Source organism: Asterias amurensis, chromosome 1, assembly GCF_032118995.1.
Source record: "Asterias amurensis chromosome 1, ASM3211899v1".
Lineage (NCBI taxonomy): Eukaryota > Metazoa > Echinodermata > Asteroidea > Forcipulatida > Asteriidae > Asterias > Asterias amurensis.
Genome location: NC_092648.1, coordinates 20,587,011 through 20,605,893, shown reverse-complemented (window position 1 = coordinate 20,605,893; position 18,883 = coordinate 20,587,011). Strand labels below are relative to the sequence as shown.

At 38.1% G+C, this 18,883-nt stretch overlaps 2 protein-coding genes across 6 annotated transcripts in view; one reads left to right on the top strand and one right to left on the bottom strand.

Annotated features, from left to right (window-relative positions):
- Positions 1–120: 120 nt before the first annotated feature.
- Positions 121–7,982, bottom strand: LOC139939288 (protein-L-isoaspartate(D-aspartate) O-methyltransferase-like). Of its 2 annotated transcripts, XM_071935083.1 has the most exons (10): positions 7,917–7,982; positions 7,403–7,569; positions 6,049–6,159; positions 5,563–5,594; positions 5,148–5,252; positions 4,380–4,500; positions 3,708–3,793; positions 2,994–3,166; positions 1,795–1,884; positions 121–1,499 (listed from the first exon to the last, which is right to left on the bottom strand). In XM_071935083.1, exons 1-9 carry the CDS (start codon positions 7,937–7,939, stop codon positions 1,812–1,814), a joined length of 891 nt encoding a protein of 296 aa, XP_071791184.1. In that variant the 5' UTR covers positions 7,940–7,982; the 3' UTR covers positions 121–1,499; positions 1,795–1,811. The 2 variants fall into 2 exon arrangements, with proteins under 2 accessions (XP_071791184.1, XP_071791268.1); XM_071935167.1 differs by lacking the exon at positions 1,795–1,884.
- Positions 7,983–8,334: 352 nt separating this feature from the next.
- LOC139938531 (uncharacterized) overlaps positions 8,335–18,883 on the top strand; it is an 81,922-nt gene continuing 71,373 nt past the window's right edge. For 2 of the 4 annotated variants that reach the window (XM_071934351.1, XM_071934135.1), the window contains exons 1-2: positions 8,365–8,533; positions 16,580–16,852. In XM_071934351.1, coding sequence (XP_071790452.1) covers positions 16,687–16,852 — 166 coding nt within the window. In that variant the 5' untranslated portion in view covers positions 8,365–8,533; positions 16,580–16,686. Of the gene's footprint in view, positions 8,534–13,940; positions 14,071–16,579; positions 16,853–18,883 lie in introns of those variants that run through there. The other 2 variants (XM_071934213.1, XM_071934288.1) reach the window with 2 other exon arrangements.

Sequence of the window (18,883 nt, the reverse complement as noted above, 5' to 3'; positions counted from 1 at the left end):
TTGATGGCAGTGTGAATTCATTGTCAATGACAAAACTGACTGTTCACAAAGGATACAACACCATTGGTTTGCAGAAAATAGTACATGTGTTTCCATTCAAGAGCAACCAAAATGTTCATGTTTATCACAGCTTTGAAACTGTTTTGGGCTCAATTTTATTTCTGTGCTAGATTAATTTGAAAATTCATTTTAGTGAAAGTGGCGGAAGTTATTACAGCTTCAGCGCAACTGAAACTTGCCGACTTTTGACACCAGTAACATCAACTTCCGTTTCATTCAATACCAGTCCTATACTATGACTCTCAGGGTTGTAGCTAGACCAAAGTTAGTGGTGGGCAATCAATCAAGTTTTGTTGGAAGTCTACCGAGGGCAAGGAGATCAACAAAATTATTCATGTTTAATTATGGCCCATTATTGCTGAAGTGGGGCCAGGTTTCCAAACTGTTTGTATCATGGGGCCAGGCAATAAGTTGAATGGCCTTTGGAGTGTGTTCTTTCTCACTCCAGTGCCTCGAGTACCTTGTTAGGTAGATACGTGCACTATATAAGACTTTGATATTATTATTATCTGTGTCTCAGACCAATGCAAAGTGGACAATATTTAAAATCTGTGCTGGGCAGCATCATGTATTTTGCTCAGAGTGCTGGGCATAAATTGAGAGTCCTGGGCAGGCCCGCCCAGCACCGCCCACCGTGGCTACAACACTGATGCCTCTTATTGTCTAACCATTCATTATCATCCACTTTGGCTTTGAATGATAAACCGGTGATTGGCTTCTTAGAAATAAGAGTTGAATTATGGGGGCTCTAAAAAATTTCCACTGTCACTGTCGTATTTACACAGAGGTGAAAGGTCAAAAGGACTAGTAAAAGCAAATTCACTTGAGTTTCGCTGCTTAAAACTATTACATCATTCAATCACCCTGATGAAATTTCATGAGAACAGATGCGGACACTTCCAAGATACATGTTAACATTGGCTTTTGTTTTCATACAACGTTATTTGTTTTTATTATTTTGAAATTATGTGTACACATATTTTTAAAGACATTTTGACAGGAATTACCAAGTTGTTTGTTCACAACACAAACAATAATTCCTATGTTATTACACATCAATGGGATTTGCAGCTGAAAGATGTTTAAGACATAGACAAGTTCAGTCCCCAAGGCAAAAAGAGGTCTCTTCTTTCTAAAATCTCCACAGTGTTTCATACAATTAAAAAACAAAAAAACACTGCAAAAACATTCATCACAACTTGGCAGATAAAATGTTGAGGATTTGGAAAGACTACAGCCTCTTTAGCCTTAGAAGCCAAACTGTCCTACTGTGTATGTACATGTAGAACTATTTCAGAACTCCATGCACACTATACATGATGGAGAAGTTGGCTTCAGAACTAAACCAAATATAATTGCAGCTTTGGGGTCAGAGATCAAAGGTCGGAAGCTCCAGGTCATGAATCCTTCCAAAAGCGTCTCAAAGATCTAGTCTGCCCCTGTAAGAAAGAAAAAAATTGGAATTGAAAAAACAAAAAACAACACTTAGTCCGACTTCGAAAAAGATATTTGGGAGCAAGAGATAAGACTTGTTATTTTGTTTTAATCAACAGCCTTCGCTAAATGGGTTTTCTGCTAGTCATCATCTTGCCCAACTGTTTTTGATGTGTACATGAAAGCTAAACGGCAGTATCCCCATGTCAGGCCTGAAAATTTACATATATTTTCCACACTTTTATCACAAGGAAAGGATGGCGCTTATTCATTTTGGCCATAACTTGAGCCAAGGCGTACCTTTTGTCCCTTCTCTCTCATTTAGTGGATGATGGACCTGCATCTTTGCTCTCTCCAGACTTTTTCCGCTTCAGGATTGCCTCTATAAGTCTGGAAAGAACAAAGAAATCAGGACCAAGGGAAAGGCCTGTCCTTTATCAAGATGTAGCCAAATCGTTGCACCAGTGCAAAAATGATGTATCTTGATTTTACACAAATGCTGTACCTCGCATGAAAATGCTCCATGCAGAAACGCTGTATCTCGGCGCATACTTATCTTGTATGTTCATCCGGACATTTTTACTTGATTTGTAATTTCAAAGGTAACTGCTATTTTTAGGAGACACAGCATTTTCAGTGCACTGACATGACTAACTACTGTGTGACTTCTTTCACAGTGACCTTTAGTTAGGTATTCATACATTGTATTAGTGAAGTTTTACGGTCCCTACTTTTATCCGACAGGGTATCCCTCTATAAAATGCAGTTATTTTTAAAGTTAGCAAGATTTGGGATTGTAGTAGCTACAAAAACTTGTTTGAAAACTCCAATTTATTCATGCAATCTTCACACAATCACGCTAACTGCAATGTTACAATGTTTTGCTCACCAAAGCTTGGAAAAGATGCATCCCCTGCTTCCGCACACAATGTCCAGAAATTTAAAGCTTTAACAGACACTTGAAGCGATTATACTTGAAACAATTGAGTCAATTATAAGAATGCCTCTAATAATGACCAATGTCACACAACGTCCCCAATCTTGTGAAATGACCTAGTAATTATTATAACAGTTTTCTTACTCGGGGCTCGAAATTGACACTGGACCACAGGACCGAGGCCTGTGACTTTAATGCCGGGCTAGTAAACTCAAAATGGGACAAGCCGGGTGGTCTTGTGTGTATCGTGAAATCTTTGTGAAAGAATGTTGACTGTGAATGTTAGAACTATCTTTCAATTCTCTTTCAAGAGTATTGAGGTACACTTACAAATTCACATAAATGAAATAGATCTTCTCCGAGTGCTTTGTGATTTTATTTAGATTCTTGTCTCGTTCACAATAAATTCTGGTCCAGTAAACATTTTAAGCTGCAAGCCCTGCCCTGAAATTCGAGCCCAGTTACTGCAGACTTTGGAGTAACAAAGAATTATCAAATTATTGTTTAGATTTTTGTCTGTTCTGAGTTAGTTTAGTATTTTAAAATTATCTCTTAATATCACCTTCCAGGCCACTGGTGTTCTTTGCTCGTCAGTGGCACGTAGACCACACCCATTAAGTTCTTCTTTGTAACGCGGCCGTCTTGATCTTTGTCGTATTGTTCCAGCATTTGATTGGCGCCTTGGGGACCCACTGGGATGATGAGGCGACCACCTGGCTTTAACTGCTCAATAAGCTGCCAGTGACAAAATAAAAACAAAAGTTTTACAAATTTTTTTACGATTTGCTCTTTACCGATTACACCAGGCCATGCAACTCATAAACCGAACAAATAGAGGCAAATTATAACAAATTAGTATTTTTATCTCGAACTGCTGAGTGCAAAGCCAATATTTTGTTAAACCATTATATGCGCCTGCTTTAGAGGACGAACCAATTAATTTTAGTTAGATGCACAACAAGCTTTTTTTTGTTGCAATTTGGCTTGCAATTTGAGCTAGATTGCGCATGTGGAGAACCCACACTAGAAATATATTCAACTAATTTCAACAAAATGTGTTTGTTACTGCCCCACTGTTTATTTATACTAAAACAATCCCTACATTGGAGTTTTTTATTCATCGAGAATTATTTGTTTCAAAAAGAAATTTCAGGAACGGCAAGAATTCTTTTTGCTGCTTATTGCCCCAATGCTCTCCGAAAGATTGGGTAAGAGTGTTTGCTGATAATGGCAATACTGCTTACTAATATGTTTGTAGCATCAATTCTAAACTTACAGCTGGTGGTAGTAGAGGAGCTGCTGCACCAACATGAATCGCATCATACGGTCCTCCCTCTGGATAACCCTTCCTTCCATCGCCAACTGCATGTTATGAATTTGAAGAAGAGGACAAATCAATCACTGCTATAAATAGCTAAAAGCCAAAGTTGTTGAATGTGGATGAATTCAAGTGATAGTTGAAGTTGCTGGGGCGAATTGTGGTGCCCCCATCCACAAATATGTTTTAGCTTTGGTCATTGGATAACCGTTTTTGCATGTGCAGGTCAGTTGCGATGACACAGCTGCTCTGACCAAATTGTAACCAAGTTGTTTGCTCAGTTTGGCTTGGTCAAACAAATTTTTCAAAACAAGAAACAGTGTTTAATGTTGATAATTTTGAAGACTAAATAACATGATGGTTGTGTTTTCAAGAGATGTACCTCTAGGTCTATTTTTAAATTTGTATCTTTTTCACACTTCTTTTTGAATTGAATTTCTATTTGACATTGTGGTCAAATTAGCCTATTTTACATGGACACTGCAAAGTTGTATCATCGGATGCATCTTTGTGATCATAACCAATAGCAATTTTGGTTGAATTGGCTATTGATGAAACCGGCCAATCACCGAAACAGTTTTTGGTTACAGACGCCAAAACGCACCTTACAGACAAGCCTAAAGCACTCACCGACAAGCTGGACACGACCAGAGTCTAATAGATTTGAATGTTCCTTGGCTACATTGCTGACTGACCACTCAACTAACTCCTTAATGTGATCGATACCTATTACTCGGCCGGTCTCACCAACCTGCACAAAAGATAAAACACATACAGGCCTGTATGCTTTGCTTTTTGAAAGGGCAAGGGCACCAAGGCATTTTCTCCTTGGTAAAGGGCACCCTATGAGGAAATTGTATTTTCCATTGGAGCATTTCAAGGGCACCAAAGCCATGACCAGGGGGCATGGAGGAAATCGCCTCTGTTGCCTCCATGAAGTATCAGGCCTGCACACACACACTTCAATTTCTAAGTATTTAGAAACTGAAACGCCAAACTTTGTATTCAATCAATTTGTTTTAAATGCCCTTCAAGTACTGATGATGTTATTTATGACACCACTTGATTGTAAAAAATAGTGCAGCCAGGAATTTTGCATTTATGGTGCCTTGAAAAGCACATACTGATCCATGGCAGGCTGTAAGCACAGAATGCCGCTGTAAGCAGAGCCATGAAATTGGGCTCAGATGTGTAAACAAGGAAGTGTTATTGTTGTTAATAGTTGGGTTCCCGGCCCGCAAACTATTTGAATACATGTCAGAATTGCAGTCATCAAACGTAATTCTCAATTTGAAAAGTCTCAATTATCGCGCACCACATCATGTTCCTATGGTTAACCATCATATTCATGTGGTTAACAGATTGCGACCATGGAATTGGCTCAATCCTCATACTCACCATTAACCCCATACAAGCTGTCAGATAACCACTTCCTGAACCCACATCTAATGCTGAGTTGCCTTCACCTAAATGATCCTTCAGCAGCTCAAGAGCATGTGCATGCTGGTGGGGAAGAATGAATACAAGTCAAAGTGTGGGAAACACTGAATACAAGTTAACAAACCAAAGTTTCAGGACCAAAATTGCAATAGTTTTATGCTTCCGAAAGCACAATTGATGGTATGTTAATCATTGGTTTTAGATTTTCCCAATGTTAAAGTACATAGCAGGCTAGTGCAAACTACTCTCGCTCAGTATTATTTGAAAAGTCGGCTTGATTTGTGGTAGTGAAAGATGATATGATAATTAGCTGTCCAAAACGACCCCCCCCCTTTTTTTAAACTTCAATTTGAAAATGGGGGCAGATACTCACCATGTGAGGTGCACTGATCGTAACAGCATAACCTGGATTTGACAAAGGCAGATGGGAAAGAGTCCCTAATTAGAAAATGTGATTCTTCGACCTCAATTAGAGCAACTCATAATTGCTGATGACATGGTAGCTCAACACTTATGATGGACTTAGTTTATGATATTGGTTTGACAGGCCATTATGTGGTCTGCAATGAATCCATCAAGATCAGGCAAGGATTATGGATAACCTCAGGCCTGTAGGGCCTATGCTTCGTTTTTGAAAGGGCACCAAGGCAGTTTCTTGTTGGCAAAGGGCACCCTGTGAGGAAGTTGTAAATTTCTACATAGCATTTCAAAGGCACCAGGGGGGCACTGTGAATTATCAGGTCTGTGACCTAAGGAAATCCGTTAACACAAGACAGCTTCTTGTAGTCAGTACCCTAGACACCAGCATGACACAGCACTCCCTAGATGAGAGGGGAGCCTGGGAACTTGAGTCACTTACCAATTCCTTGAGGGGAATCTGCATAAGGATCTGACTTGGTCTTGCTGTAGTTCTTCCTGTCTACTTGTTTCATCGCATTGTGTACACTGTCCGTCTTAATGATTCCATGCTCTGTGAATGAAGGGGAAATATTCTGAAGGTAAGTTGAAACTTCTTTGAACTTCTGCCACACAACATCAAATTGAATCTTCAACTTTCTTTATATCTACTTATCGCAAGCAAGTTAGAAACATGTTCAACATTGAAGAAGGAGTGTGGGTTGGAATTGGATTGGGGTTGGAGAATGATCTACCATGGCATGAGGGAAGTTTGTGAAGTCTTTTGGTTGCCCACCGACCAGGCAACAACTGTTTCATTAACACTGAATTGTAGGCCTATCCATCAGGGAGTCAACACTTGAGCTGAAAAAGGGTACACAGTATGATAGTTCTGCATACATGTACATACTGCAACCTCAACCTCCTATCCTAGGAAAGGAGTAGGGGTTATTATAATAAATGAACAAACCAAACCCAGTACCCTCAATTCATCATCTTCTAATTCTAAAGAACAAAAATAAAGTATCACACCTCCATGTAATTTTTCTCAGTTCTCTAACCAACAATTTGAAGCAAGTGAATTTTTTTTAAAGTTAATATTATTTTGTTTTCCTTACAAAATGTTGACCATGATTATTGCAATTTTTTATTTATCATAATCTTTGATCCTCCTTGTGCCAGTGACAGTTAGCATTAGACACAGACATTGTTGACATGACTGGAACTAGTTGCAATGACAATTGATCGTAACACTCAATCCTCCCGACGAGGGTTATGATTTTTTTTAGAGGATTACGAGGGTTACAAACAAACAAAGACCTCTTTTTATAATCCATAAGTAGAAATAGGGAACTAATAATTCATGATCTAGAGTACGGAGCTTTTTCGATTCAGCAGTTTATACTCATGACATTGGTAATTAAAAAATTGAGATTTTTATCATATAAAAAAAAGGTTCATCCATTTTCTTTATCTTGTTGTGTGTTGCTATGATTGTGACTCTGACTTAGCCCCATCAATTGGTTCATTCCACCCTAAGATACGGATGGATCGGACCTATTTATTTACAGGGCTAACTCCGAGGAGAGTCCGAGTTGTGGTGATGTGAAAGGGTGACAGCGGGTTGGGTGTGGATTGGGGTCACAACACAACATGTTCAGTCAGAGCCGGTCAAGCAAGACAAGCAAAGCATTGGTGAATCAAATGTCAAAACATCGACTTGATCAACCCATTAATAACATAGGATCCATAACATACGAACAACTTTCAAATTATGCATTTTTAAATGCTTAAAAATAGAACAAGCGATAACTCACGTTTGAGCTTGTAAACAAGCTCTTCGTGTGTTGTTCCACTGGATCGCCACGCCATTGCTGATCGTGAAAATGGCGCCCCCATCGAAAAATAAACCACAACAAAGGTCACGGCGACAAAATAGAATCGCCCACTGTCACAAATGGGAATGGCTAGATTAAAATATGTTCTGCAAAATCAAAAGTAAAACAAAATATTTATATATATAGATATTTAATTAGGTTACAGAGTGAAATAACAAATAGAAGCTTTCTTTTCACTTATTTATATGTAAAAATTGAGTTTTGGATAGACAGTTCATGCGACCATCCCTTCTAAAAATAATAGTCGTGCCTTATCAAATGTGCCAACGACCACAAACTAACCAGCAAAAGCAAGGAAACAAACGAACTGTAACAGGAATATTACAACAATTTTGTGAAAAGGGAATGAAATGGTGATACACAAACAATAACGGATGAGTTTTTAAATAGTTCATACCCTTTTACACTTATCTTAAAACAATAAACAGATTACCTTTGCCTTTTTAACAACACCATTGTGCATTCTCGCAGTGTTGACTCTAAAAAGGGTGAAACTTGATTTGACACGTAAATGGTTTTAAGGAAGGGGGGTAAAAAGTGGTCTATTATTATGCTTTGCTGTCTAAAAATAGGTTGCTTTGAAAAGAACCTAGTGTGAGATTGTTTTTATTTGCGTATGGAAAAACAATGTGTTTAAATTAATAACATACATTTATTTGAATACAAAAATAACTCCCTCCTGTTTTATTCGGAAATACACTAAAAAAGCAACCCCTCGTGAATTATGGTATGTCCCCAGACTGGATAAAAATAGAATACAATGTGAAAAAAAATGCGAGCGTGTGACGCGTCTGGTCGTCGCGTGGTGGCGCCCGACTGCACACTCCGCAACACGACGAGAAAAAAAGTGTGTTCAGAAAATAAATGAATGTGTGAGCAGACTGGATGTGGAAGAGGAAAATGTCACAGCATTTATAAAACGTGAGATGGTTTTGTCAGCTGATGAGAGGTAGGTTGACGAATTGTCTTAGACAGCTTTAATGTCATGGTCACATATTTCTCATCTGTGGTGCTATCTTTAGAGGACCTCCAGTGTTCTGTGGAAACTTGGTAAGATTTTTGCTTGCCTTGTTGGTTGGGCTTAGGGGTTAGTTAGGGTTTTTGGTATAATTGTAATTTGTATCGAGTGAACACTTCGATTGCACAGGAGGTCTTCTCTCCATCCTCCATGCTTGCAGTTGCACTGTCTTGTTATATTCTCTAGCAGGGTCATTCCTGACAGCGGACGCAAACGAGAACCGACACTCACGAGCTCACGAGTCAGAATATTGGGGTGGTGGTTGCTGAATACCCTTTTATTTTCGTTTCACAAAGTTAAAGAGATGCTTTATTTATTTATTATTTAATTTCCACTGTAGCTAGATTTATAAATGTTTTGTATCTGAATTCTGATGCTTTTGGTTGAGCTAGCTGGGCCATGGGACCTGGGAAACCGGTCCTGGCTTGGAAAGGGTTAATAAAAAAATAAATAAATAAAGACTAGGGCCTACTAAGTAAGAGCATTCCGTGGTACGAAAAAGAGAGGCAAACTAAAATGCTAGCTAACAATCATTATTACCAAGGTGTCTGGTTCAGTTATGTTCGGGATTCTAAATACTCAATACTCATTTGTTTGTTGTCTACACTTAAGTCCTCATAGTCATAGTCATATGACATCCATTTCACAGCTAGATATGTGTGACTCATTCTAGTTGCGATAACATAACCCTCCTCCCGACGGCCACCAGGAGGAGGGTTACGTTATCACATCTAGACTCATTCATGACGATTCACAATGGTTAAAAATTAAGAATGCATGATTTTAAAACCAAACAATATTTATCTGAGCATCCTGTAGGTGCAACAATCGTAATATTTTATTTATTTTATAAATGAATTCATTTTTTAATAATCATAAAATAATCAAATCATAGCAAATTAATTTTAAGGCTTAACTAGTGGTTGGCCCTATAGAGAAACAGCTACAGTAATTATAGTTGCGATTCTTCGGGAGAACTACGTTATCGCAACTACAGTAATTACTAAGTCTAATGGCTGCCGGATACTGTGTGAGGAAAACAATTTGATATTATTATAGCTGCAGATCTTTTTGGCCTTGCCTCAACAGGACTCACATTCCGGTCCTAGTTTATGGCTCTTGTAATAATGAAATTATGTATAATTTTATGTGGCTCAGTGGGAGGCATGTGACAAATGTTGTATTGATTAGGCCATGAAATGTTTCTTTCAAAAAAATGCTTGCTTGTGATTGTATACAAGGTACAGAGAAGAAAGCACTATAATGAGTCTACTCAGGAACTGAAGGGTATACAAATTTACTAGATCAAATTGTATGGAAATAAAACTAGAAATTGTTATCAGAAACAGAGAAAAGAGCCAACCACTATTGGTAATTGTCAAAGACTAGTCTTCACAGTTGGTGCATAAAATAAAAAATTTGAGCTCAATCGGTCGTCAAAGTTGCAAGATATTAATGAAAGAAAATACACCCTTGTCGCACCATGGTCACACGAAGTTGTGTGCTTTCAGATGCTGATTTCGAGACCTCAAATTCTAAATCTGAGGTCTTGAAATCAAATTCTACGTCACTGTAGAGGGAGGTGTTTCTCACAATGTTTTATACTATCAACCTCTCCCCATTACTCGTTATCAAGAAAGGTTTTATGAGAATATTTTTTTGAGTAATTACCAATAGTGTCCACTGACTTTAAGTTTAAGGCAACAACAGTTTGCCTCCCTCTTCTTGAGTAAAGCCAAGAATTGGTCCCCTAACACATTATCCTTCTTCATATTTGAGTTATAAATTGTATTTTTTTTTCTCGCCAGTATTTTGACCTTACTGGTACAATAAAGGAAGGTTAATGCTGTTTAAAATTCAGCATGCCTGTTGACAGTTTCATCAATAACTACCATAGTGAGTAGATAATTTGCACACTATTAAATTCAGATGATATCATTTTGAAAGGGAAGCAATCACATTTAAAGGTGTCTGTGTATGCATGTGTCCATGCAGTCCTTTTCTATGGTGGCTCCAGCTATTGTGTGGTCCAGTCTAGACACGTGTATACACTCAAATCTAAAGAGAGTCTGAGCATGGTCTTAGTGGAGAAATTCTTAGCAGGATCACACCCCAATCTGGCCACTGATTCTCTGAATAAACCAGGACCATTCAAATAAGGTTTGTTGGCGAGAAAAAACAGGAAGAATCGTAAATATTTGGTGAGAGAATTAAAATTCCACAGAGCAAGGTCAAACGACTTGGTAAATTTATAATTCTGGGTTGATCAAAGAAAAAATTGACAGCAACCTCCAGACTTAAATTATATGCCATTGCTCTGCCATCTAGGCGCTATCTAGCCCTATGATGGTGGTCTCCATTATATTTTGTCCATATTGTTTGGGGGTGCCAGGCAGAAGCCATTTAACCTTTAACTGATGAATGATCAGGGACCACACCCAAGTTTGTTGTATGACCTAGGAAACAGCAGAAGAGAAATCACCTTATCAAGGGATGCGACTTTCCCTGGTGGTTTACTGCTTGATGTTTGAAATGAAATGAACCGGGAATATGTTGATGATAGGCTGTTACATATAAGCTTTCCAACCAATTTTCAGGGCTGTATGCTTCGTTTTTGAAAGGGCAAGGGCACTAAGGCATTTTCTTCTTGGTAAAGGGCTCCCTATGATGAAATTGCAAATTTGTACTGGAGCATTTCAAGGGCACCAAGGCAATGACCAGGGGACACGAAGGCAATCGCCTTTGTTGCCTCCATGAAGTATCAGCCCTGAATTTTGCATCAGAAACACAATCAGTAAAACAAATACCAGCTATTAACATTTGGAAACGGTTTGTTTCATCCTGAAGCGAACTGGTTGATGATTTGACAGCCAACTTGCAGGAGAAGTGTTTCTCTCATTTAAGGGTTTACTTTGTTCATTTACTCTGAAAAAAAGTAAAAATTACTAAATGTACATGAATATCAAGCCTGACTCATTTGAATATATATTCAATTAAACAAACTGCCTCCACAGGAAATTACATATCTGTAATAAATGTTGATGACTCAAAATTTAAACTAATCAAATAGTTTTTTTTTTAAATACTGTATTTAACTTCAGAATGCCATTATAACCTTTTAAGTCCCTAGTTACAAGAAGGCCCTATTGCACTGAAAACTAAAACACTCACAATGGCCTAATTTACAAAAATTATGTTAGTTTATACTAGAAGCATGTACAATTTGTATTGTAGGCTACACGATATTGTTTGATTGTTCAGTCCTACGTTAAGGCTCCTGCATTATGCGCCATATAAATGTATTGTATTATTATTGCACAATATTCTTGTTTGAGATTTAACTCGCCATTTTATTGGAAATAATTAAAATGTATTTAGGGTATCGCGAGCAAAGCGTGGGTTTACATTACAACTGATTGCGTGGTTATTATCCACATTTTGTATTCCGATGAATTGCTTGGACTGTCTGTGAATTACATAATACTGAGCTGTAATTGGTAAAAAAACCATTGTAATAATTGTCTGGGTATTGACAATTGTCAACCAGCACCTGTGGATGGTAGGCGGTAATTGTCCGGACGTGAAGAAGAGTATTTGGACCGAGACATTTCAAAAGGCTCTGACCCTCATATCTACCGACCATAAAGCAAGCACTGACCATAACAAGAAGCCTAGAATAGAGAGATGGATGTGCTGTACACACAGATCATAGAGCAAGGACCAGTCCTTGCTCTATCCTTTGCACAGATATGAAGGGGACCCAATGGTTTCAGTAGACTGGACATGTGTATCACACTAATTCACAGTGGGTGTGTTCGTTTAGCTCCCCTGGGTAGACCCCGGTGTGTGGCGTTTTTTTTTTTCTCCAGGAAAACCATGGGTAATTATCTGCACACGTTCGTCCTGGGAAAAAAAACATGCCACACACCAGGGTCGACCCGGGGAAGCTAAACGAACGCACCCTATATGTGTATACACCCACACCACCCTCTAGCTCTACAAGTGGATGTGAAAACTAGTTGCCATTTCATGAGGCCTTACAATATGAGGCATTTCAAGAATTGGATTGGATTTGGAAGCTGCGAAGGCTCTGGGTAGAGCTTTAGCAATATAGATTGGAGTCCATCAAGCAAGATTTGCTCTATTATGATACTTAGGGAACGATTTTATCCAACTATTGTGCTTAGCAAAATATTTAGACTGAATTCGTTGTGTTCAAACTGAATGCTAATATTGAGTAGCATTATAGTAGCAAGTGATACATTTTGTGTTCCAGTTTGCTCTGCTATACAAGGAAAATCATCTCTGGACACTATAAAACATGGAAGAAGGAAACCAATTTCGATGCTGCTATTGCTAGATGCAGCTACTACTGACCATAACAAGAAGCCTAGAATACGTAGATGGATGTGCTGTACGCACAGATCATAGAGCAAGGACCAGTCTCTGTCTGAATTGTTGTCTCTTGTAATAATCTGCACCATGTGGGAAGGTTGAGATTTGTACTTGTGTTTTATAGGACAGATGTTGAACTTGTCCAAAAGAACTTTCATTACAGTTAGACGCAGTAAAGAGTAAAGAGTAAAGACAGACATTTGGCACAGGATATGAATCAGGTTGGATTTGTTGCAAAATTACAAAGTTCACACTTTAAAGATGCTATGTCAGATTTTTCGCCGATTTGACCCAAAAATTTTGATTTAAAATTCAATAGGTATTTTGATGGGGGTCGAGAAAGTTACAAGCTTTCATTTGAGCCATTGCTCGGAAAATCCGCCAATTATTAGTAGCAGTGAAATAAAGTGCTCAAAATTAGTTTTTGTCGGGATCCCGACAATATATCACGTGACCAATTCTTATGTGTTTTATAAGAAACGTTTTAAAAAATGTTCATGGTTCCTGACCATTAAAAGTAAAAGTTACACTTTTTTTCGTTAGAGTGGTTGATACTCATTGAAATACCATTCACTAAAAAAATCTATTTTTTAATGTTTGGGGCCAAAAATCTGACATAGCATCTTTAAGAACATGCGTAGCTTGCCAAGTTTGAATCTAATTTTTCCTTTTCAATGATGAAAAGCAATTCACTGACACACAACTCGTCTCTTTAACCAAGCCTATCAATTCTTGCTGTCATGTGCAAAGCCCAGCAAAGAGGTGTCACAACACATTTGGGCAGCCAAATTCTGTTTACAGAACCACAGAGAAAGCCTCACAAATGAGAGAACTGACCTGTTGACATTTCTACCACTTGATCCCACTACCTTTTCTCTATGCTTTTAGTGCATGTTCCCTACTGGAGATTAACTTGTCACCTGCCCTTTTGTGCATGCAATCCCACCAATGATCCAGAGAGTGTGACCATCCATGGTGTGACCTATGTACAATCTCAGTTGGCACTAAATTTACATGATTGCACCATCATGCAGCAGTAGCACCACAGAAAAGGTGGTCCTTTCTTTATGATAGCGCCAACTTTCTTATTTTTTGCATGGGGGCATTGAGTGCAGTAGGATATATTATACACAAACCGATCATCACTCTGAAGATGGGGATTCATTATTATTAAGTGAGTATATTTTTGTACTAAAAACCAGGTCACAGCAGGAGTTCGTAAAGTGTAATTACAAAAGCTCTTTAACTGTTAAACTACGCAAACCCAGTAGCTTTCACAGTCACTGCCGGAAATAGAGGTCTGTTCTTGCATGAACAGCTGCTAAGACCCTGCCAACTGCTGTGTCAGATCACTGCTGTGACGACTTGACTGTGGAGATGTGGCATCCTCCTATTTGGCCTTTCGATCTTTGGTGTTCTAGTGTGAGATCGAAGATGCGCTCAACTTGTGGAAACGATTCCTCAGCGACAATGGATTGGACTTTGTCTGCTCCATTGATGATTGATTCAAAGGAGGCAGTGTTTTAACTTCTGAATCATATTTTGTAATGAATTTGTTAGATGGGTTTGGTTTTGCTTTTAGAATGATTTACATTGTAGGCTGATGAATTTCATAATTTATTATTGTTGTCATGGTGTGAGAGATACAGATGGCTGGGCTTAATAATGTAACGCCTCCGCTGTTACTCAGTCATGACTAAAATGGTTTAAAGGCACTGGACACATTTGGTAATTGCCAAAGACCAGTATTCTCACTTGATGTATCCCAACATAAAATGCATAAAATAACAAATAGGTATAACCATGGTTATAAACAGAAGTTGTTAGAGAATAATGAAAGAAAAAAACACCCTTGTGGCCCAAATGTGTGCTTTCAGATGCCTAATAAAAGGCTTCTGGCCTGAAGTGTTTTAGTGTGAGAAATTAACTCTTTCTCAAAAACTTTGTTAAAATTCTCTTCTAGGAGATTGCCTGGAACTGGTCGCCTCCTGTAGATTGCCTTGTGTGACTGTGACATGACCCTAATAGTACATGTAATTGAACTACACAAGTGGAAGCATTACTACAATTGGTCTTGATATCAAATAAAGGAAGTCATACTCGGAACCAGGAAATATATTACAATTATTATGTTGTTCCTGAACTACTGAATAAAAGTTGCAGCTAAAAAAACCACCCGGCCAATACAAGTACATTGAGAGTAAACAAAATCAATCATTTTTAGTTCAACACATTCTAGTCACCACATTGATCCTGTTACACTTATTTTTAAAATGTTTATACCAAGTTTTTAAGAAATGTCTGCCATCCATGAATTCATTAGTTGAAATAAACAAATTATGGCCCAAGTCAACCACATTGCAACTAATCTAAATACCTTCAGATAGTTTTTCAGCAGTTTGTTTATTATGAGCTCTAAACTGGTTGTAAAGAATAGGGTTGTTGGACCCGAAAAGTCGTTCAAATGTAAATATTTGGAATTTGTCCAAACTCACAAAAATGAACTTGAACCCTTTTGACCCTGTTGCTGTTTATTTTCACATTGGTGTCAAATTTGTGTGTTCTTGAAAGTGGTGCTATTTTGATCTACAGGCCCTAAGTAATCTTTTTGAACCATGTGAGCATGTTTTCAGCTTTTAGCTTCAAAGTTTATAAACAAACTTGTTTAAAGTATAGGAAACTATAAGTATCGGAAACTATTATCCATAAGTGGTTTTGCTTTGCTGGAGAAGTTTTCTGAAAGCATTTGAGGCATTCAAAAGTTGTTGTTTTTCTGGGAGGTTGTTTTCATTCTCATAATTAATTATCATATATTTTTTATTTTTTAGTGTTGCTCAATTCAGACTGTGTACAATGCGGAAAGAAATTAAAAGTGGCCTGTACAACTTGTGTGTTAAGAAACATTACAGAATTGGTTTTTGCTATTCAAAACAGTTGCTGGCAGTGTAAGCACTTTATGTAATCGACCATATACATAAACTCAAAAACCTGTAGAAGTTTGAGATCGATCGGCCATCTGGGTCACGAGAGAATAGTGAAAAAACGATTACAAATTTTGCATTGCATCGATGCCAATATAAAAATGAATAAAACGCTCACTGAGCGATAAACTCCAAATGCGAAATTAGATTATTTATTTCTCATCAAATATGACATTTCAGACAGAAATATTTCAAGGCATGTTTTCAACTATCATCATCATTAGACCATGTAAGTTTTATGTAAATCTGTGATCTTCACAATTTTTGTTTCTGTAACGTTCCTTTATAGTCAGCCATTTTATACAATGCTTAACCCTGCATTATGCAGGACTGCCTTTCAATCAATTACAGAAAGCGAACAGAGTAAATAGTCTCTTTCCATTTTAGCGAGGCAAACATGTACACATGTAATAGTTGCCTCATGCTTATGCCTCTTACCTCAACATCATTAAATATTGATTCGTAGAAGGCCATATTCATTTGTATTATATGCAACTTGGTTTGGAACAACTTGAAAACTTTATAAGCCTTTGTTAAATCATACAGGAAGTAAGATTCCAAGCATCCCCATGAAGCTGTATTGTCCCTTTAAATCAAGACCAGCCTCAGCAACACCATAAAAATAGTTTAGGTTATCAGTTTCAATTTTGTCACCAGTATAACAACACCCTGTACAATAAAAATGTATCTTCCTCCTTGCAGGTTTGTGGTTTCACCATGCCTTGAGAAACACCCGCTGCGTCTCAAGTGCCCGCTACTCAACAAATCTGGACTCTACTGATGTAACTTGGGATTTTGGGGGTTGAGCTATGGAGGATAGGGATGGTTGCGATCAAGGTGATGACAGAGGCCAAGAGAGCCTGACAGCAGGGGCGGGGACGATGTGTACTGTAGCTGAGATGGAGGATGGCACAGCTGTCTTTATTACTTCAAGGGCACCCCTGGTGTCAACGGACAAGCCTGAGAGTAAAAAAGGTTTGTCTTTTGAAGTTTATTTATTTGTTCGTTCTTGATGAAGGTTGCTGAAATTTTGTGTCCTGTCAAATTGTGATACAGTTTGTTGGGTTTGAAATAAAATTTAAGCTGACAGCTGTTGTATTTGAGAATGGGATGAACATTGAGTGCTTGCTTGGTAAATAACCTTTCCCTTTTTTCAAAGAAGCAAACTTTAAAAAAACACCTTGATCATAAATGTTTTTATAAATAGCTTTGTGGTTTTATTTCAGTTTTCATGCATTGCCACTGTGACTCTTCTATTGACCTACAAAAATATTGAAACAATTATAAAGTTTATATCAGGTGGCATACATCATACACAGTCCAACTGTATTTTGGGACCAAAACTGAAACCATAACTAAAAGGAATAAATTTGTGTGGCGAGTTAACCTCCCTTCCTTGTGGCAAAGCCATCCTTCGCACTAAACTGAATGATGCTGGTATGGACATGACCCAACTGGAGAATGTTGACGGAGCCCTTTGTTGTTTTAAGATCTGTGTTATGCATACAGTCATCAAGGCACATAAAATGTTAACGGTATTTATTGTACAGTGTTATAATGTAGAACCATTAGTTTATCAGGATGTTTAAATTATTATTTTCAATACCTGTCAGTAGGTTCGGTGTACTGTATTTATACCAGGAAATATTACATTGGGACGTTTAAAGAGATAACATTTCCATATTCTCATAAGTAACTGAAATTCCTTGGTCTCTGAGTTTGGGTTTATTCCTACTAAAAATATACAATAACATGTACGTATGTAGGTTACATAGTTACAGTTATGCCTATGCCCTAAATGTACATGTAGGCACTAGTAGTGTGCCATGTTCACTGTCAATTGTTTGAATACAAACTGTTCAGTTATGTGTGGTTATGTTGGCATGGACAGCATTGCATTTATTCATCCCCCCAAAAGTTACAAATGTCTGCCTTTTCACTTTGTGTACATTAAATCGGAGCCCCAATTTAGGCCAAGAAATAGATCACAGATCAAACTTTCTGTACATTACATGCTATGTTTGATTCTGGAATTCTTATGAATGTACAATACACAAGGTTTATAGCAACTGTGGTCCTCACCCCTGGACACTATGGAAGCAATCACTGGTTGCCGGTCACAGGCGCCACTGACCTCTTTCACGACCCCCAGCGCACCCTCATGATTTGTTTATTTAATGATGTTGACGATAAGCCCACAATGGAACAGACGAATGTCATAAAGGCAGAGTCGGAAGTTTTTCAACTAGAACTTCAACTCTATTTGTAATATTTATTATCTGCTATTTCCGTTTACCTGTTTGATCTAAAGTGTTCCCTGCTCGCATTAAGTCTTGTTTTTTATAGTCAGTAATGTTCCGAGATCTCATATATCATGGTCATTTTGGGATGTGGTCAGCAGAAAATGGAAGGATATTTTTACTAAAAAAGAAAATCACAACAGATGATGCCTCCTGAGACCTTGGGTCAGCTGTCCTGGGTTCTGTTTAACTCTTAAATCCAGCATCAGCTTGTGGCGGTAAGTGCTGAAATAGAAGTCTAGAGACAGTATCAAACAAAGTCATCATGACAAAAATACACAGATGGAAACAGTGCACGCTTTGAATGAGCCTTTGACAAGCTAAATTTAAATGTCTGTAAAACTACTTGCTTGGTCACTTGTTTTCCTAAGACTGGATTTGTTAGAGCAGGAAAACTTTGTACAAAATTAATTGTCTGTGGTTACCGTTAGTATTGCTATGGTGTTTTTAGTTCAGTGTCCAACCCACTTGTCTGATCTGTGTACTTGTTCCAAGGACGGTGACGAATATGAAATTACAGAGTGGATGAGACCCTAGTGGGGTGAGCTAAGTTACCCTTGAACCCAGCAAGTTTTCCCCCCTGTACCATCCCAAGGGTGCAGCTTATTTATTGAACACTGTGCTGTACATCATCACTCTAATGAGGCCTTACAATACCATTTAGGACAATCTTATCACTCACCATGATTTCGTGCAAACTTGAGCA